The 21762-nt window shown below is 43.6% G+C and overlaps 2 protein-coding genes across 4 annotated transcripts in view; one reads left to right on the forward strand and one right to left on the reverse strand.

The window, feature by feature from the left end:
* Positions 1 to 21762, forward strand: part of macrod2 (mono-ADP ribosylhydrolase 2) — a 763167-nt gene that overhangs the window by 130262 nt on the left and 611143 nt on the right. The gene's annotated exons all lie outside the window — the stretch shown is intronic.
* Positions 9139 to 20645, reverse strand: flrt3 (fibronectin leucine rich transmembrane 3). The gene is made up of 3 exons (XM_080448579.1): positions 20336 to 20645; positions 13443 to 14172; positions 9139 to 12314 (listed from the first exon to the last, which is right to left on the reverse strand). Exon 3 carries the CDS (start codon positions 12267 to 12269, stop codon positions 10317 to 10319), a length of 1953 nt encoding a protein of 650 aa, XP_080304705.1. The 5' UTR covers positions 12270 to 12314; positions 13443 to 14172; positions 20336 to 20645; the 3' UTR covers positions 9139 to 10316.

Below are 21762 nucleotides of genomic sequence, written 5' to 3' on the forward strand. Positions count from 1 at the left end.
TAAAATAATGCTTTTTAGCTCAAATCTAAAAATGACACAGTTCCAGGTCTTAATGGGTTAACACAAATGAAAGTGGAAGAGAGAACGGATCGAAGACGAGGCACTCTTACCTCCCACTCCAGCAGGAGCTGTATGCTGGGGGTAATGGACGTATACTGGTATGTTTCATAGACCTTTAGGAATGAAATAATTATTCCCTGACACCGGACTTTCTCGGACAAATGGGGGGCTTAGGGTCGATTAAGTTCTGAGGGGTGGGCCGTTGGTGTTGATCTCATAAAAGGGCACCGGGAGATGTATGGCCTCTTACCAGATCATTTAAACCACTTAATGGGAGACAGGAATTAATGGGTGCCATTGAAGAGAGTCAATTATATAGGGATTTTCAATAACATATTGTGTATAATAGATGATGTAATTGCACCACAAACGGCCCCTCTGCTTGTCTTGTTGTTGTAGCCTCTTTTTAACCCATTAAGACCTGGAACTGTGTCATTTTTTGATTTGAGCTAAAAAGCATTATTTTACACTTTAGGCTATTCAAAAATAGCAGATATACAAGCTCATAGCGCGGCACCGAGTGCCGCGCTACGAGCTTGCAGATCTGCTATTTTTGAAAAATCGTGAAAATGTGTGCAAATCTTTGAACATAATATATTTTTAAAGCGAACATTTTTAACTCAAATCTTTGCTTCTGGGGGTCCCTGGAACAAAATATTTTGATGGGGGTCCGCGGCCAAATACATATAATTTTGGGGGTCCTTGACATGAAAAAGATTGAGAATCACTGATATAGAAACATACGTTTTTCAGAAAACTGTTGAGATATAGGAGACATGTAGAATCGGCTTCAGGTCTCAATGGGTTAAACGAGGTTTATTGACTCTATTTTGGGTGGGTGGTGTATAAGTGTCCGTCAGCGATATATATAGGCGCGTTCGTTGTCATCGTCGTCGTGCACCCGTTGCCGGGGTCGGGTGGTGGCGGCACCGCCTTGTGACGGCGGCGGCTCTTGTTAATTTGTATTAATGTCAGGTAATTTAGAGCGGCCCGACGGATGCGTGTGAACGCTGTGCGGTGTGCTTTCAGGCAAAAAATTGGATTCATTAAGAAGACGGAGGAGCCGGTCGAGTTTTTCGGGGCCCCGTTGGTTTCAGGTCACTGAGTAATGTGAAGAGACGTTGAGGGAGGAGGGGCCCTGGAGGAAGGCGGGGGGGGGGGGGGGGGGGTGTTGGTCAGAGACAGAGGGGAAAGGACAACACCCCCGCACGGGCAAACATCAGTCACTCTTGACGGCGCGTCTCCCACCGGACACGCCACCACGCCGTTCACCTCCCCTGGTTTACAGCACCAACAGGCTGTGAATGTGACTCACAGGAGAGAGAGAGGGACACACAGAGTCACAGGCAGTGTTGCCAGGTTCTGCTTCTTGTAATTTTCCCCTCAAGATTTTATTTGAAAATAGCCAGATCTACAAGCTCACAACGCGTCGCGATGCGACGCGTTGTGAGCTTGTAGATCTGGCTATTTTCAAATAGCTGACGCATGTTTTAAAGTGCTCACGTGGCCCATTAGTCGCTTCTTTTGGGCTTGTTTTCTTAGACCTGGCTGCTTGTTTCCGTCACAGAATCTGGCAACACTGGTCACGGCCTAGGACAAGCTGAGGACGATTCGGAAGAAAGCAGGTTATTCTGCTCGTGTGCACACACACACACACACACACACACACGCCAATGAGACGCGATTGTGCCGTGTGCCGTCGGAATGGCGACCCATGTGCTCGATCTCAATCTCTCTGTGGCTGTGTTGGTCTCTGTCTCTTCTTCGTCTTTACACGCCTTGCACGCAAACGGCCGTTTCCCACACACCCGGGCGGTTGACTGTGGGAACGGCCATGAGGCTTTGATTGTCAAATAAAGAGCTGATTAGTGACTCTGTGGTTTCCCCACTTTTAAGAATGCGAATTAACGCACCGCTCTTTTCTGCTTGAAAACCACTGACTGTCATTGTCGCCATTTCCGCCTTTTTTGTTGTTTATGAAGTACGTACACAGATAGGTCCTGACCCCTAGCACTAGTAGGTAATAGAAACACACACACACACACAAACACACACACACACACACACACACACACACACACACACACACACACACGCACACACGCATGTACAACATCCAAGCACATTTTGATTATTTTGAACAACAAACAAACTGAGGGGTGGTTGAGTGAATCACATCATATCAGAGTATTACATTGCATTTGCACATTATTAAACATGGCTTTCTTATAGTCTCTCTCTCTCTCTCTTTCTCTGCCATATTCACACACACACACACACACACACACACACACACACACACACACACACACACACACACACACACACACACACACACACACACACACACACACACACACACACACACACACACACACACACACACACACACACCCCCACACACATACACACACACATACACACACACATACACACACACATACACACACACACACACACACACACACACACACACACACACACACACACACACACACGCATGCATGCAAACATTTAAACTTTGGCAGAGAGTTTGGCATTATGGGAGGCCCAGAGAGCTTGGGTTTGGCCTGGGACCTCAGCACGACTCAGCATTTAGAAGCTGTTAAATAAGAGGCCTGTTTGATGTGCAAGATGTTTACAGTCAGTAGGAAAAACAAGCAACCTCCTAAATAGAACGCTTACATATTGGTTTCATGAATTAGATGTTTTTAGCACAATGTATCTAAATTTACAGTATATGAGCACAGAGTATTTGCAGATGCTGTTTTATTTGTAATACCGTGTAGTAACAAAGTACTTTTTTATTCTTCTTCTAATTCCCTGTAAGAAATTCCCACAGCTCTTCCCTGTTTATCAGAGCACTTTCTTACCATTAACCTTTTAAGACCGGGATTACTTTGGGCTATTCAAAAATAGCAGATCTACAAGCTCATAGCACGGCACCGAGTGCCGCGCTACGAGCTTGTAGATCTGCTATTTTTGAAAGAAAAAGTGAAAATGTGTGCAAATCTTTGAACATTTGTAACTCAGTTGTTTGCTTCTGGGGATTCTACAAGTGTCTTCTAAATCCTAATAGTTTTTTTTTTAATGTATTTGGCCGTGGACCCCCATCTTAAAATATCTAGTTCCAGGGACCCCCAGAAGTTGTAACAGAGTTAAAAAGATTTGCACAAATTTTCAAAAATAGCAGATCTACAAAGGAATCTAAAAATGACACACAGATGCGTTCCCGCTCTTAAAGGGTTAAGTTAAGTTCTCTGTGACTGGGCTTTTTTTTTACTTGGTCTGAATATATGTCATTCTAATAGTCATTCTAATTCCGTAATACAGCCTTTTACACGTTTCCTTATCTCTTTTTTTTCTGAAGCCACACTAGCCTGGGCGTGAATAATGAATTGATAAACCATTTGACTGGTTTTTAAAGAACAAAAAAGTCAAACGCACCCTCTCTCTCTCTCTCTCTCTCTCACTATCAGCTCACAGGCTCTCTCTCTCACTATCAGCTCACAGGCTGTGCCTAACGCTGTGAGCCTTTTTATGGTTCAGAAGACATTTAAGCCATTAGCCGCACATTATAACCTTTTTATTCCTTGTGTTTTTCACCATTTTTATAATAATGTCCCTGATAGGAATGTAACCATGGAAATGCCCCGTAACCACTCTCAACCTGGTGTCCCTATTTCGGGCATGTCGTTATAGTTGGGACATTGAACATTTTAAGATTTCTTTGGGCTATTAAAAAATAGCAGATCTACAAGCTCGTAGCGCGGCACCTACGAGCTTGTAGATCTGCTATTTTTGAAAAATCTTTGAATTTTATCAGTGGTTCTCAAACTTTTTCATGACAAGGACCTCCAAAATGATATGTATTTTGCCGCGGACCCCCGTCTCAAAATAGGTTGTTCCAGGGACCCCCAGAAGCAAAGATTTGAGTTAAAAATTATATTTTTTCTCTCCGGTGTGACAATCGCACCCTAATCATGCTTTTTCTTTTATACATTTTATATATGCTGATTCTGATTCTACTGTCTGGGGAAATCTAAAGTCATTGAACAGGCTTGGATCACAGACAATCACTAACAAACCTGCGCCTATTGCTTTGAGTGTTGTATCTGTAGCATGTTGCTAACTAAATTCTTCTCTTCTTCCCCCTTCCCCTCTTCTCTCTTTCCCTCTCTCCTTCCATGGTTGGACCTGATTGGCTGACTCATCTACATATAGGTAAGACATGATCTAAAGTTTTTAAACTATTAACCTGAAACCGTCCCAATATCAATATCAATATCATGCCAATACCTTTGTACTTTTACTCAAGTAACATTTTGAACACAGGCCTTTTACTTGTAACAGAGTATTTCTAAACTGTGGTATTTCTTCTTTTACTTAAGTAATATATCTAAGTTCTTCTTCCACCACTGAATGTATGACGCAAACAACAGTTTGAACAAAACATATCGGGGGCAAATTGATTGCACACAAAAGAAAACCCACCCCCGGTACGACCAGGCCCTTTCTCTCTACTGTGGACAGGTTAGCTATCAAAGCCCCTAGTTGACCAGGGGCACATTGACCTCTATAGGGAAACCGCTCATTTTTTACCTCCAAGGATCCTTGAACTGCTTGTGACCTGACCTTATTGACCCCTAATCAGTCATAGGGGTCACATTGGTTTTTGCCTTTTTTTTTCTCTCTCCGATCAACACTAATGGTGCCGATAGAGAAGGACCCTGTTCGGCTACTGGCCATAAGTGGTGTAAAGTAACTTAAGTACATTTACTCAAGTACTGTACTTAAGTACAATTTTGAGGTATTTTTTACTTTATTGGAGTATTTCCAGTTTTCAGTACTTTTACTTCTACTCCACTACATCTCAGAGGCAAATATTGTACTTTTACTCCACTACAATTATTTGAAAACTTTAGTTACTAGTTACTTTCTTGACTTTGATTATTATCACAAAACACACTAACCACTTCAGCCCTATATACATTTTGGCCATTTGAAAATAGCAGATCTACAAGCTCACAATGCGTCGCGATGCGACACATTGTGAGCTTGTAGATCGGCTATTTTCAAAAGATTTTGTGTACATTTTGAACTTGTGATATGGGACATTATGCACAATGACTACTTTTAACTTTGTACTTTAAGTATATTTTGATACCAATACATTTGTACTTTTACTCAAGTAAATTTAGAATTCCGAACTTTCACTTGTAACAGAGTATTTCTACATTGCAGCATTGATACTTTTACTTAAACAAAAACATGTGAGTACTTTGTCCACCACTGCTGACCACGGTGGTGTCATGCTGGGCAGAGCTTTGATACTTAGTATCTATAGGAATGCAAATGTGACCGACACATTACAATTGGAAATAAACGGCAGACGGGGGCAAACACAGCAGCTGCCCCTCATTAGTTTTAATCACTCGGCTGTATATAAAAGAAAAGGCATGATTAGGGTGCGATTGTCACACCGGAGAGAAAAATGCACATGGCATCCTGTGTTGTGATGACATTCAGTGACCTCCAGTGAGAACATGTGAGTGATTAAGGCATTGTCTAAAGAAGGGAAAGATGAGTTAAGGGGTCATCAGAGATCGGTAAGGTCATGTGGGGTAGTGGTGTAAAGTAACTTAAGTGCATTTACTCAAGTACTGTACAATTTTGAGGTACTTTTACTTTACTGGAGTATTAACAATTGTCTATATTTTTTACTTCTACTCCACTACATCTCAGAGACAAATATTCAATACAATACAATTATTTGAAAACTTTAGTTACTAGTTACTTTTCAGATATAAATTATGATATTATGAAACATACATTAACTACTTTAGCCCTATTTTATACATTTGAAAATAGCCGATCTACAAGCTCACAATGTGTCGCATTGCGACGCGTTGTGAGCTTGTAGATCTGCTATTTTCAAACATTTTAGTACTTCTACTTTTGATACTTTAAGTACATTTTGATGCCGACACTTTTGTACTTTTACTCAAGTAACATTTTGAACACAGGCCTTTTCCTTGTAACAGAATATTTCTATATGCAGTATTGATACTTTTACTTAAGTAAAAAAGAATAGTACTTTTTCCACCACTGCTCAGTGGGAACATGTGAGTGATTAAGGCATTGTCTAAAGAAGGGAGAGATGAGTTAGGGGTCATCAGAGATCGCTAAGGTCATGTGGGGTAGGCAGGAGTCTGGTTCATCAATTTTGTCTCGTACTTCACTTGCCCAGATTGTGACAAAAGGACCGCTCTGCTTAATGTATGACGCTCAGTTAGAGTTACTCATTTGTCTTAAGAGGAATGCGATTCAGTTCACTATAACAATGGCGTGCTCAATTCAGCACTATTAGGCTAAGTTGCAATTTATCACACAGGTGAATATTTTAGTGAGGTTTGCTTATATCTCAGAGCTTCCAAATGGCCCAAACACTTCAGTCATTCTGTGACCATGGACGTAATTGATTTAAAACGGAAAGATCATCAATAACATGTATAATGGTAAGCAGAAGGTAGCTTTTAATGGGTTACCGTCTTTGCTAATGAAATGGCGGTGATGTCACCGGCACGTTGGAATTGTTTTGTGGGGTCTTTTAGTCCAAAGTGATTGGAAAAAGCTTCTTTCCAATCAGTAGGTCATGTGGACACACTGCTGCGGCACTAAAGACGCTTTAAATCTTAAAAACGGTTAAAAAGGTAGCTTATTCATCAGCCTGTGTTGAGAGGAAGGCGATGCAAACAAAGAAGCCAAGATAAACGCAAACACATTCTCATTCAGGTTCTTATTAGGGATGAGTAATCTTGAACCCTTTTTATGAGCTATTTTAATTTCACATAATGATGGAACATAGCTGCATTTATTTCACTCATGTTGTTCTGTTTTGGGGTCCATACAAGAGCGTTATCTGAACTGTGATTATTGTCAGCTATTAGTGAGTCACTATTAGAGCCGTCATGCTGCAAAGAATTAGAAAAAGTATGTATGAACCAGATGCCAAGGTTTTCTCGTTAAGATTTTCATGGCTTTCTTTTTCTCCATATCAAACTTGCACAAGATCTGACCAAGGCCCAGGCTAAATATAAAACGTAATAAAGAAATGTTGACACATACAAGAGCGTCATCTGAATTGTGATTATTATTCAGCTATTAGTGAGTCACTATAGAGCCGCCATGCTGCAAAGAATTAGAAAAAGTGTGTATGAACCCAATGCCAAGGCTTTCTCGTTAAGATTTTCATGGCTTTCTTTTTCTCCATATTTAACTATCTCGCACAAGATCTGACCAAGGCCCAGGCAAAATATAGAACGTAATAAAGAAATGTTGACCACATTCACACACACGTGTGAAACGTCACTGATGCATGCATACAAGACCGTCATCTGAATTGTGATTATTATCAGCCATTAGTGAGTCACACTAGAAACGTCATGCTGCAAAGAATTAGAAAAAGTGTGTATGAACCCGATGTCAAGGCTTTCTCATTAAGGTTTTCATGGCTTTCTTTTTCTCCATATTTAACTATCTCGCACAAGATCTGACCAAAGCCCAGGTTAAATATAGAGCGTAATAAAGAAATGTTGACTGCCTGCGTTCACACACACACGTGAAACGTCACTGAGGCGAGACGCCGTTCTAAAAGCAGACGAAACGGTTCACTTTAGTTCCAAGCTGATCTGATATAGGGCATAGGGCAGCGCTAGTGTATATTTAAGGTTTGGATCGCTCACACACGCTTTTAGCGGCTCCCCTTACTGTAATTAAAGCTTTCACTGTGTTAAAGGCTTGTGTGTGTGTGTGTGTGTGTGTGTGTGTGTGTGTGTGTGTGTGTGTGTGTGTGTGTGTGTGTGTGTGTGTGTGTGTGTGTGTGTGTGTGTGTGTGTGTGTGTGTGTGTGTGTGTGTGTGTGTGTGTGTGTGTGTGTGTGTGTGTGTGTGTGTGTGTGTGTGTGTGTGTGTGTGTGCGAGCGATATGGTTTGGTGTTGTGTCCTTATGTGCATTTGTGCAAGTATGATGGATGTCAACTGTCTTGGGAGTGTGACCTTGGAATGTATCAACAGTAAGTTACCCTGCATGATATCCCGTCCATGCATGCATGCCCATTAATGAAAAGGTTGAGTTGGCTATAATTTTAGTGCATTTGCGTGCGCACACCTATTTGCGTGGTTCCTGCTTGAACGAGCTTGCAACCACGCTATTAACTGTGGTGCCTGCCTGGAACCCGCAGCCAAGTGTATATATTTTGTCCTCTATCAGTGACTGGCATCCCCAGCAGGGTCTCCATGTACCACCCTCCATATGGTGGCTCATCATTAGTTTTCTTGTAGCCTCGCGGTGCCTGGGAGGCTCATCAAACCCCAGAGTCCACAATCTCTCTACAGACCTCATTCCATTCTCTGTGATATTTTTTCCTCTCTCTGGCCAATCGGATAAGTCACACATGGCTTCACCACACGAAAGAACAACAGCAGCCTGAAGCAGATGTTGCTCTGCAGACTGCCCATGGAGTGGAACACTGGGTTTCAAGAACAATATGAGAGTTACTGTTAAGGAGTTCACTGTATATCTCGGCAAGGGCATTTTTGTATGCCTGTGAGCTAGTTCAGAGCTCACATCCTTGAAAAGAATGCGAATGTGGTAGGATGTGTATTTTATCTCTGAGCGTTTTAGGTGGTGTGTGTGTGTCTGTGTGTGTCTGTGTGTGTGTGTGTGTGTGTGTGTGTGTGTGTGTGTGTATGTGTGTGTGAGAGAGAGAGTGAGAGATGGGGGGTAATTTAGATATGAAAGAGAAAATAGGTCCCTTAAAGCCTTATTTTTTTTCACCCGAGGCCTGTTCACATTTGCACAAAGCAGGAGTCTCCTGAGGAGATAAAGATAACAGAGCAATTACATAAAAGTATGATGGCATACTTTTTAGAAGTTGCACATCGCTAGTACTAACATTGAAGGTCTGACTTTTTGAATGGTTTGTGATTCGTGAGATAAGAGAGAGGAACCCGTTATTTTATCCACTTTTATTCTGCAATATGACCAATATTTTTCATATTCAAGTGTGTATGAAAAAAAGTCACTGGTTTCTTAAAAAGCTAAATACAATAAGCATTGGATCAAGGCACATACAAGACTGGCCAAAGGGCATACAATGCACTTTGGTTTTCAATTGTAAAGAACAATTAACTTTAAGTTGTGGCAACATAAAATTGTGTTCAATTGGAAAATAATAGAAAATAATACTCATAACAAGGAATCGCTGACACTGTGGAATACTAATGAAAGCCAACATGTTTTAATCAGTCTTTTTTTGGCCTGGTGTCTAGAATAACGCATGGTACACGGTACTGAAGAATGTCACCATTGTACTTTGTTGGCCTTTGTTTGGCTTGTACAAATAGATAATTGGGGGGGATCCCTCTGTGTCAGCCTGCCTCTCCGCTCACACATCTGTGGAGCAGAGAGCCCCTAAAGGTCGGTGTGCTTTTTGTGCCCTGTGCTGTGGCGTTACGAGCCCGTCAGAGACACAGGAGCCCTACTTGGGTTGCTGTGCTGCGTGCCTGCTTTCTTGCAAACACTAAAACAATGAATTCACACACTGAACAAAGCAGAGAACTAAAGCATGGCACTTCAACTCTACTCGTTTTCTATTCCATGCCAAGTTAAATACCAGAGCAGGCGTCTTGGTCTCTATAGGACATGGATGCAGCTGTTTGTCTACTCATCCTTTAAAAGAGGGCAAACTCGCCTGCTTTGCCTCTTTTTCGGTTGATCAGCTGTGCCTTAATTCGTTTTTAAGTCATGTTGTTTTTTTTTTGTTCCTTTTTGTTTTTCCAGACAGCCACAAAGTTAAAGAATGACCTGTGTGCTTATACTACAAGGTTCTCTAAATTCTGATTGTTCAACACAGCAATGAAAACCCACTTTCACAGTTGACAAGTCATCATATCTCAGTAGAACACAGAGTTTCTTTTTAGTTGGTCGGTAACCTTAAGCAAAGGAAATACAGTACAAATTACTACAAATCCCTAAAATATAGAATTGCAGTTAGTTACAACACCCACTGATGGCTCAGCGATGGCCTGCAATCTGGAACGTTCCTCCTCTTCATAAAATGTCCTTAAATATAAATTATATGGCAAATGTACAGAACATTGCTTCCTTAGTCTTTTTATAGATCCAGTGTTTTGTAAAAGTCTTTGCCACTGTGTTTCACGTCACGCACTCATCAACGAATGTCCACACGCGGTATCATGAATGGGAATGGTCTGAATCTGGTATTCCACTGTCTCTGTAGCTCCTGTTGCTAATACTGTTCTCACTGTGTGGGGTCTTGTACAAACCCAGGCCATTAGGTGGGAAAATTGTATGTATCATAAACTCCTCCTTGGACACAGGGAGATGGTTTATGGGTATCATTTGAAAAGAGGTCTCTCGTATCTCGAGGATGGACGTGTCCTTCTTGGTGCCGGCCTCGGCGTAGTCGTCCTTCCTCCGGCGGCCCTTGTTGTAGGTGCAGTCCCGGGAAAAGAGCGACCCGTTCCGGTGGACGTACCAGCACACCAGCGCCAACATGATTATTGCCAAAAGAGCTACGGCCCCTCCGATGATGGCAGCCAAAGGCAGACTGGGATTTTTGTAAGGCTCCTTCTCTTGCTCCCGGTTCAAAGTCGTCGTGGGGTTGTACGACTTGTGGGAGCTGGTCTCCGTCTGTATGCAAACGGGCGACTCGTCGGACAGATAAATGTTGCTGGTCTCCATGGGAACCATGCATATCCTATAGGAAGACTCGGGCTCCAGCGCCGTGAGCAGGTACTCCGTCCTCTCGCCCTGCACGATGGTCTCGGTGATGGAGCCGAACGCGGGGCTGTGGCCCAGCTTCAGCCAGCTGAGCCGCAGGGCGGTCATGGGCTGTGACACCCTCCAGGATATGTGCACCGTGTCCACGCCGCTGGACTTCACGCTGATGGTGATGACCTTTCTGCCCGACTGCGTGGTAGTGCTATGGTAATTCCTGCCTATGTCGGGCCCTTTCACCACGGGTCTTTTCGTTACAAACGAGGGCCACTGGGGCTGAGAGGGGGGTAAAGTGTTGGAGACCGTGCTCGTCTCGTACGTGGGACCCACGTCCGTGTCCGTGCAGTCAAACATGTCCGTGGAAAGGTCTTTAATGGCCATTCCTTTGACCTTGTCGGGGCCCTGGCACATGAAGCCTCGCACGTTCACCTTGCCGGGCAGCGACCGCAGCCAGTCGCGCACCCACTTCATCCTGCAAGTGCACTGCCAGGGGTTGTTGCGTAGCAGGAGCTGTGTGAGATTGTCCAGGTCTTCGAACACGCCCTGCGGGAGGCTGCTCAGGTTGTTCCCAGACAGGTCCAGGCGATATAGCTGCCTGAGGAAGGCAAAAGCCCCGGGCGGAACGCGATTGATGTGATTGTCCTGCAGCTGCAACTTCTCCAGGCTGGTGCCCGGCAGGTTGGCCGGCGGCGACGTCAGGGAGTTTCTCACCAGCGAGAGCTCGGTCAGGTTGATCAGGTTGATGAACGCCATCTCCCCGATGCCCCGGTTGTTGAGCAGGTTGCCGTCCAGCACCAGCCGCTTGAGGTTGATGAGGTCCTGCAGCGACTGCTCCGAGATGGAGGAGATGCGGTTGTCGTCGAAGCGCAGCTCCTCGATGGTGCTGGGCAGGCCCGACGGGATGGTGCTCAGGTGGTTCCTGGAGAGGAAGAGCAGCCGGAGGTGGTTGCTGTCCCTGAACGCCCCCTCCTCGATGCTGACCGCCGACACGGAGTTGTCGTCCAGGTGCAGCTCCTCGATGTAAGGGATCTGTCCCAGCGCTTCGTGCGTGATCATCCGAATGTTGTTCTCCTGCAGGTGGAGCTCCGTGACCGCCAGGGGCAGGTTGGTGGGGAACTCGTCCAGGTTGTTGCCGTAGAGGTAGATCTTCTCCACTTTGGAGAGGCGGCGCAGCTCCGTCGGGATGCCCGAGCTCCTGATGCGGTTGTTTTGCAGGAAGAGCACCGTGGCGTCCAGGGGCATGCCGGTGGGGATGGAGGTCAGGCCGCGGTCGTTGCAGTAGATGAAGGTCCTGTCGCAGCGGCAGGCCGAGGGACAGGAGGCCGAGGTCACCAGGGGGTTGGCCAGGCCCAGCAGCAGCCCGACCCTGATGAGGAAGAGGAGAAAGGCCTTGCTCTGACGCGCCATCTTGAAACCGTGTTGTTGTCTGGCAGTCTAATCACTCAGGAGCCCCTGGGGAAGAGACACAAGGGTACATTTAATGCACAAGGCCTTTAAAAGGAGAGCCAAATTCCTGTTCTCATAATTGGTGTTTGTTTGAAAAACGCTGCCTGCAGCACTTTCTAGATTAAATAACTGCTGAAAGAATCAACTTGTGTTCTTCCTATAAAATTGATATAAATTGATTATTAGGATTGGCAGTTGCTCAAAAGAAATTGTAAGCTAAAATTACTTGTTATCAAACTGTCCTGGCATCGCTTGTAAAAGAGAATTTGGTGGTAACTTGGAATTTCTAAAGTTGAACAACTTTTTTCATTTCTTTCCTGTTGATAAGAATCCCTTAAATGTCTGAGCTGTGTGTGAAATGGATCCCTGTGCTCTGGCTTTTTGCCTTGGATTTTTGAAATGTAATCGCATTCCCCTTGGTTGTTATACACGTTTCTGTATCTCAACGCTTCCTTTCATTGTGACAGACTATCAGGGTGAACAAAGTCAGGCCTTGTTGACGAACGGGCATGCTCTTTTAGTGCCTTTAGATGATTGCCTAATCTCTATTTCCCTATTCATATTCTCAAGTTTATCTGGCCTTTTTACTCGGTGGGGAAGAACAGTCTCTCTTTAACGGAAGAGATTACATTCTTTAACAAATTAACATCTTAGACAGAAACCATGCCTCTGAGGGATTCAACACATTTTTACTTAAACAATATGACCACAGTTATTTGCATCAGTTAAAACATAACACACAGTTAGTGCCATTTATCTCTGCACAGCTCTACCCGATTGATATTCACTGCAGATTTGGGTGGATGAGAGAGGGGGGAAAAAAACAGTATATCACTTTAATCTTTAAAAATAAAATCATCCAAATCTTAAATTTACAAATCTGTGGTATATGTCCCTTGAGATTAATATATTAGACTATTTGCAAACGCAGCTGGGTGCAAACTAGATGTCTGTCTTATTTTTTTCCTTTTTTCTTCTGACCACTGAAGTGTAGTTCCCTTTTAATTAGGCTAATACTGATTTATTGCTTTAATTATGCATTCCTGTCATGACCTCTCTTACAGCACGTCTCATTAGAAATTGTGGTGTGGTCAGTGAGGCAGAAAGAGGCATTGCCATCCATATGTGTCATACCTGATTTATAAGATGTGTTAAATCCTCAGCAGCCACCAGAAATCCAATCAAGGTTTACTCTTGAATTTGATCTTATCCCCTCAGAGGAGAAAAGTTTGTCAGGGGCGGGGGGGGGGGGCTTCTGGTGATATCCTGACCCACTTGTTTGCTGAGCCGGTCCTTATGTGGACGATGACCTCCTCTGTGTTGTCAGGCGCTCATGCCTTCAAAGCCTTTACCATGGCAGATAAGCCCACAGATAAAGCATCTCCTCTCGATGACAAAGCGCGGCAATCTCAGAGAATATTAAAAATCCAGACAAAGTGAGAAGGTCTTTCCGCTCTTCGGCCGTAACCCCAAAATTAGTTGTTTTTGTGTGTCATAGAGGCTCCTGTGCAAGAAGAGGTTAGCTCCAGCAAAGGATCCTTTCTGTGTTCAGGCCCAGCGGTCATGAGTAGAGTTTAAAGCCGGACTGAGCCGCTGTTCCACAGGCTCAATCCAGGCTTGTTCAATCACTGGTCTAGTACTCCAGGTCTGTAGGTAACCCAGAATCCTCTCCTCTCTCGTTGACTCTGCGTACACATTAATCCACGGCCCTGGTCTCTCCTCGCGAAGCAAGTAACCAACGTCCTCTCCCTCCAAAGAACCAAAAAAAGGGGCAGGATGCGTATCCTTTGAGGCCCAGCCTCCTTCACTCATCTATGGTCGGGCTCATGTTGTTCTCCTCTGTCCTCACAGCTGAGATGGCACTCTGTAAAAAAAATAGAGAGGTAGACATATATTTAATGCTGGTAAGCAGTTTAGAGTGAGGATGGTGGAGAGCAGGCTCGTACATTGGTCAGTTCGGGTTATTAACAGATGTTCTCTTTGACAGTGAATGTTGCATAACCTTTTATCCAGTATAGACGACACGAATTAAGATTTCTGCACGAGTAAACCCTTTTAATCAAGATGAGTTTCAATACCATCGAACCTTAGGAAAAATAGAGCTTATCTAACGCATAACATTTTATGAGTCTTATTTGCCAAAATTATCTATTTTTATGCTTTGTTTTCTAAACTAGCTTATCGTTTTCAGTCTTCTGAGAAGAAAACCCTCTACCTTCAGTGACCCGTTCAGCTACGATTGTGTCGTTTGACCTTTGACAACCCCCCCCCCCACACCAATAGACCACCCTTCTTTTCTATGGTGACACTACAAAGAATGTCTGTGCATACGAAAGGCTACAGTGATCTCTAGACTGTGATACAATGGCGGGTGGGTGGAACCACCTCCTACCCTCTGCTCGGCTCACTGTTTCGCTATTTCTTCAAGAGCAGGTTCTATGATTAAAAAAAGAAAAAAAGAATGCAATCTGCTCTGGTTAGTGGTTTTAAAACAAGACTATTGTGAAGTCGATAGATGAGGTAGAAACGTTACCATTGAAGCCCACATTTCTCACCCTCACCCTCGTCCTCTCTCCTTACGGAAACACCCACACACTACTAAAGGATATTCATGACAGACGAAGCCCCATTTGAATTGCATATGGCGGTGGGGGGAGACAGACGCCCCATCAGTGTAAAACCCCTGTCAGTCCCAGCTTTTTTACCTAAAGACCCCCACCCCCCACTCTAATGTTATGCCAGTGAGTGCTTGCTCTTGTGGCGCTGCCTGCTGTTTGCAAAAATAGAATTTCCTTTGGCCAAAGAAAATGTTGTGTTTCCTCTGACAACACAATGGCTTTATGTCCTCAACATCTAACTCTGTGTGGCCTCTGTAAAACATCATGCAAAAAGGTGCATGGGGCTGGGGGGGGCTGGGGGGCATTTAACAGTTGTTCTCCACGACAAGGAGGGAGATTAGAGAACTGAGAGGCTTGTAACTCGATTACGACTCCTGAGATGCTCTCTAATAATAATGCCCTCCCTTTGCATCACTGCCATCTGAAACACGGCGCTCTCTGTCCAGTATTACATTAGTAATAGATTAGTGTCTGGGGACAAACAACACATGTGGCCCTGTACCGATTCTGGAACAGAAAGAGACTGACACGGCAGAACAACAACTGTGAAAGGGCCGTACTAGAGTTTAGAGAACATCATCACCTCGTGCCTATACAAATGAACTTTCAATGCAGTGCTTAGTCAAGCTATTTCACTTTCTAAAAGCCCTTTTCAGTTCGTTTTGTAAAATCGAATGCTATTGGGTCTGCAGTCTCCCCTCGAAATATTTCAACTGTCGAGATTTCATTAAAGAGAATAAGTGCCTAGTCTACCCTTCTGTTTATCAAGAGGACCCAGCAAGGCCGAACCTGCACTATGAATAATGGTCTTCCAGGGTTCTGAGACAGGACAGTTCTCACCATAAATAGGTCCTATATATCACATTCCAGAACATTCTGCATGTTTTTGGGGCCTATACCTATACAGACTACACCTTGTCACCTAAAGCAGCAAGCCCCACCAGTGACTATTGAAATGACAAAATGTATGTGACTCAACGGACTACTGCTTAGTAGACAGGAAGACAAACAACCGACACGGTTCCTCTCTCTCTCTCCCTCTCGAGCCTGGGTAGACGACCGACAAAGAGTAAACGCATCACTGAAAATCATAAATCTTATTAATGAACACGCTGAGGCACACAATTTTTGAGATGTGGTCAGAAGGGATGTTGGGCTCTCTGCTACTACGTTGTATTTACTGGTTGTGGTGGGTGAGTTATTGGGGGGTTGGGGGGGGGTTCAGATCAGGCCTCCTTCACAGTGAGTGCAGTGAGCATGAGGGCCTTTGGTCCGCTCGCTGGCCTTTTTTTGAGAAAAGATTTTCATACTCATCGGATTTCACCAGCAGGCCCCCAACTCTATTGTTCCTCGCAAGGAAAGCATGTGTGTCTTAAAGCCTACATAAATCATCTTAAAAAGTTCTTATATTTGGGGCTGCCTGTTTTTGTTGAGCCTTTCTCGTCACATTCCAGATATATTGCATGGTGCACGCACACACACACACACACACACACACACACACACACACACACACACACACACACACACACACACACACACACACACACACACACACACACACACACACACTCTCTCCTTCAAGAGAGAGGGCTGTTGGGTAAAGTGTTTTTTAGTGATGGATGTCTTTCTCCATCGGTCTAATAAGCTGCCCCGGCCTCCAAGAGGGTCTCTTCTGCAGGGCGAAGAGGCTTCTGCTTCATTTAGTCTCAACCGGCCAAGTTAAATTGAGCAGCCTGCTAAAATAGTGAATGTGTGTACAGCCAGTTACCTTTCTGTTGGGAGTGTGGGAGGCTCACATAATGCTGGGCACTGATAGCCATAGTACACTCTACAAGGGTAAGTGCACATTAGTGTGCAATAACAGGGCCTAGGACTTTGTGCCCCACAGCCATGGACTGGAAGAGAAAAGGCTTTGTGGAGGAAAATAGAGAGAAAAACAATTTCATGCCTGTCAAAAGTATTCCAGATTATAATGAATCTGAGTCTTTCTAATGTAAGGAATAATATTACATGGGTTGCAATTTAGGGTGGAAAGTGCAGTAGAAATAGTAATGGCTCCAATGTTAAATTATTCATGAGTGTGGAAATTAATTTTGAACAACAGTGCAGCTCTCCATTGGGAAATCAATGTGATGTATCTGCTCTTGATTATATTTTCCAAATCGCATTATAGTTTGGAAGTACAACTGATTTCTGACTGTCTTTGAGCTGTAGTTTTGGATGCATCAAGCCTGAAAACATTTTCACGCATGTAACATTCCTAAAATAAATAGGGTTTACCATGTTCAAGCAGAATCGATTGGAGATTAAAGCAAACGTGCAATTACAAATTCAGAAGATTGGGGAAAACGGCTGACCGGTGTTTAAAGTTAAACGCAATTTTGGCTAAAAAGAAAATCACTCTCGCCAAATATGGATGCAAAACAGAGTGTCAACTTGTATTTATTCACCCTTGATGTTTGCTTTTTAGTCTCACATTTCATCGCTCAAGAAGACTTTGATAACAGGGTTATCACAGTGGGTGTTAGCACAGTGGGATTTCAGCAGCGTATGATTGTTGTGTTCCCCGTGTTTTGTAAACCAAGTCCAACCGCTCGTCACATGGGTCGGCGTTGCATTAAGAGAGCGGGGCAGAGGCAGGGGCCTACTGTGGCGCTCCGACACAATGGAACATTGACGGTCACATCTGAGTTCACATGGACACAGGGCGCATTTCATTCGGAAAGAAAAGGGGAGAAAATCTATAATAGTTTCACAGATTTTTTGGTATGAGGCCTCCCGTGGCCCTCCTTTTGGATGTGGTGAACAGATGATACTACTGCTGGCCCATTCGGGTCGAGAAAGGGGGTGTCGGGACGGACAGGGGGTCTGTCTTTTGTAAGCTAGTCTGAAAGGAGAGATCTGTAGCAGCTGCATGTTTTTTCCCCACATGGGGGAGGTAGGCACTGCAAGATGAGCCGTGTATGTGTGACAGGCTCACTGTGGACTGGTGCTTCTGCCATGATTATCACCCAACACCATCCAGCTCACTGCAGGCCTGCCTTGTTTAACTTGCCATCTATAGCTAGCTAGCTTTTGTGTATGTTAAAATGTCCTTTAAAATTAAGGGTATTTTGGTTGGAATAGGTGATGAGACATTGTTCCAACTCCTAAATATATTAGGAAATGAACTGGCAATTCAGGGTTGGAAATTATAGCTCAAAATAGGATTGGAATAGCTTTGGAGCATTGGTTCAGGAATGATGACCATAACATGGCTGTTGCATAATTGCATATTGTGAAATCATTAGTGTGAGCAAAGAAAACCTGTTTTTTTTTATGTGTATTTGCTCAGGAGAATACTGTCTCTAGTGATCATGGCAAGGTGTTAATCCGAAATGCAAATTACCCCTGAAAGCAATTGACTGGTGACTGCTTGCCTCAGGCAGCCAACACTGATGATAATTTGATTTGTCCACACATGTCCACCATGTTGATCAGACTATATTCATTCTGTTTGTGTCTCTAAAACAACAGCTGCGGCCATTATATTCCAACTGGAGTCTATAGGTTGCCTGAAATGCATTGCAGGTTGAATGACTGCAATCTGGCTGCTATCATTTTAGGCCTTTTGATTTGTGTGTAGTTCAAAGATTGGATGAATGGCCTACATGACATATCTGATGAAGATCAGTGGCTCTGGTCAGTTTAATCAGCCATTGGCCATGTGTTTTACGTAATACCCAGGTGAGTTAAAGCACACAGTACTGCATAGTGCATACACAAAACGAGCATTGTATTCTCTTGTGGAGAGAATGGATCAACGTTGCTGGGTGTCATAGCCTATGTTTCATCAGCTACTTGAAATGCGTGGTGAATCTGCACTGTGTAGAAACAGTGGGAATTAATCATAGCATCATGTAAGAAGAATAGGGTGTTGTAGCAGTATAAACCACGCTTTTATTTCCAGGCTGCTTATTATTATTACATTATTAATTATCACAAAGCTGTCACAGTATGGCCTATATTAACAAAGCTATCTTATCTTATGTACAATCACAGCTAAAGCTGTGATTGTACATAAGATAGATAGCTTTGTTAATATATGCCATGTGATGTTGAGTCAAATTAACTAGGCCTACTGTGCCATCTGACACATTTAAGTGATATAGGCTATATTTATATATATAAAACTCGTAGCTATAGGCTGTATTTCCATTATAGTGAGTGCGCCGCAGTAGAGCAGCCTTGGCTGCGCACACAGCTTTAGACAACGTATGGTAGCTGCTTCATTTCTATACACGCTTCTTTAGGAGTATTAAGGCTGCATGGCAATTTACAGTAATTGGGGGGGAAATCTATCTCAAAGAGAGATCGGTTGTTGCGGTTGTTTTGACGGAGGAGAGGGAGACACACGCACACACACACACACAAACGCCCACCGGCTGTGACTGTGTGAGAGAGACGCATTTAAGCGGAGTTTCCCAATACATACTGCCCTTCACCGTACAACTACAGCTTTCTCCTTCAATGTGCGCCCGGGGCGTCTTCTCTCTCTTCTCTTAACTATATGACCGGCGCACATCATTCCCTAATCTCATTAGAGCACCATCTTCATTTATTTCTCCCCCTCATGTGGGTTTGAAAAGGGATGAGATGCGATGCTGTGTATACGAGGGGAAAAACGGGGGGGGGAATGAATGATGCGACTTCTTCTACACGTCACTGTTGCTATGTATTGACCAGATCTAGTGAGTTTTGGAAATAAAAACGAGCTATTTATGAGACAAAAAGACAGGAGGGGAAAATCAAAGAGCAATTACAGATTAAGAAAGCTCTGCACTGTCTGTGTCTCTGAACGACGTTCCGTAATAATGCACGGGGGAGAGGAGACACTGACCGCACCGACCAGCCCCATGCATCATGACATGGGTTTGAAGTAGCCTTGGATCAAGACCATCATACATGTATTTTAATCGAGTCTGACTTTGACTTTCGTAATGTAAAAATGTCCAAAATCGATTAAAAGAAATACATCCATGATGGTCTTGATCCAAGGCTAGGTTGGAGAGAGTCTGGATGTGATCTGGTGAAGCTGCTGCGCATCGAGATTTTCTTAATGTAAAAACATATGGTCTTATTTTGGGGATTTTTTTTTTTAGAGAGAGAGAAAATTAGGCCATTTGATGCAAATTCTATGCAATGCCTATACTTGATTAAGACTGTGATCCAATCGCCTCGCCAACCAGACAGACACAGGCTAATGTTTTGCGGCAGGACCTAGAATAAAAATGAGGGCAACTAATTAGCTGTAGCGACTACATTATCATGTATGAGGTGACTTTTTTTTCTCCACAGGATCCATAAAAAAAAAACCCGAATACAGATTCCAGATTGACTTCTAGGCTAGCCAGAAAACACACTTACCTCTATAATCAACAACCCCAAAAAAAGAAAAAAGTAATAGGTATCCTTTGCTTTCACAATGTGAGAAAAAAATGATTATAATCCAATCCAGGTAAAAAAGAGGGGAATTTCACTTCATCAGATCCAAAGAAAAAAAGCACCACTCAAAAGGTTAGAACTAGTTCTGTATCTGCACTGTATGTTCACTGGTATATCCGCGCGCACACACACACTCTCACACACACACACATACACACTCACATAGACATTCTTTTGGTCGTGCACAAGGACACAGAGAGAGAGAGAGAGAGAGAGCAGGACAGATCGCTTGGGTAGAGCTCAATACAAATGTGCAGTTGTATCTGCTTCTAGCTCTGCTTCAATAGAGCACTGATGACGTCATGCGGGGGGCGGGACCTTCGCTCACTCTGTTCCCCATCCCTCTCTCTCTCTCTCTCTCTCTCTTTCTCTCGTTCAGTGTTGCCAGATCTTGTGAGAAAAATAAGCAACCAGATCAGAATCAGCTTTATTGTCACATCACAGGTTTACAGAAGTAAAACAAAAAGTGGGTGAAATTCGTTTTCGTGCATAGTTCCCATCGTGTTGTTATTTCCATAGAAAGAAAGGGATGAAGGGGGGAGGGATGCAAGGGGAAAAGGATCAATCAAATAAAACAAACACATTATCTACAGTAACAGTACATATTTACACATAGTACTTGAGATAAGATTCTAAGGTTCGTGAGCATAGCAGGAGATATATGTTGTGCATGATATACTCATGAATGTTCTATGAAAACAAGCCCAAAATGAACAACTAACACACTTTAAACCTATACTACACATCGGCTATTTGAAAATAGCCGATCCACAAGCTCACGACGTGTCGTGATGCGACGTGTTGTGAGCTTGTGGATCTGTTATTTTTTTAAATACATCTTGGAAAAAAGCGACAAATGTGGAACACAAATAACCCAACTGGTATGAGGGGTCCCTGGCATAAAATATTTTCAAATGGGGGTGGGTCCACGGGCAAATAGCCTACATATTAATTTGGGGGTCCTTGACATGAAAATGTTTGAGAACCACTGGTTTAAACAACATTTAGACCGCAAGCCCAAATAAGCAACTACACTCTCGAAACAAGCCCCCAAAAAAACGCAACCTGCAACTAACCAATATATAGTTCATAAGCAACTTTACAGAAAAACAAGCCCAAAGTCGCTTATAATGAGCTGACATGGCAACACTGCTCTCTCGTTCTCCCTTTTTTCTCCTTTCTCTCTGTGAGAGATGCAAGGGAAACCTGCAGTGCCGGAAGGCTACACTAGGGGGAGTGGAGGAAAGGGTTGAAAGTCATTCAAATCCTTTTCAGACATGTGCAGTAAAGAGAGAAGTGAGTAGTCACTATAGCTGGTTGGAAAGCTATGCTCATTGGCAGAGAAGAGA

The sequence above is a fragment of the Gymnoscopelus braueri genome (genome assembly GCF_963280865.1).
Source record: "Gymnoscopelus braueri genome assembly, chromosome: 14".
Lineage (NCBI taxonomy): Eukaryota > Metazoa > Chordata > Actinopteri > Myctophiformes > Myctophidae > Gymnoscopelus > Gymnoscopelus braueri.

Coding starts and splice junctions, on each gene's coding strand:
- flrt3 (XM_080448579.1), bottom strand. CDS start 12,269: ATGGCGCGTCAGAGCAAGGCCTTTCTCCTCTTCCTCATCAGGGTCGGG.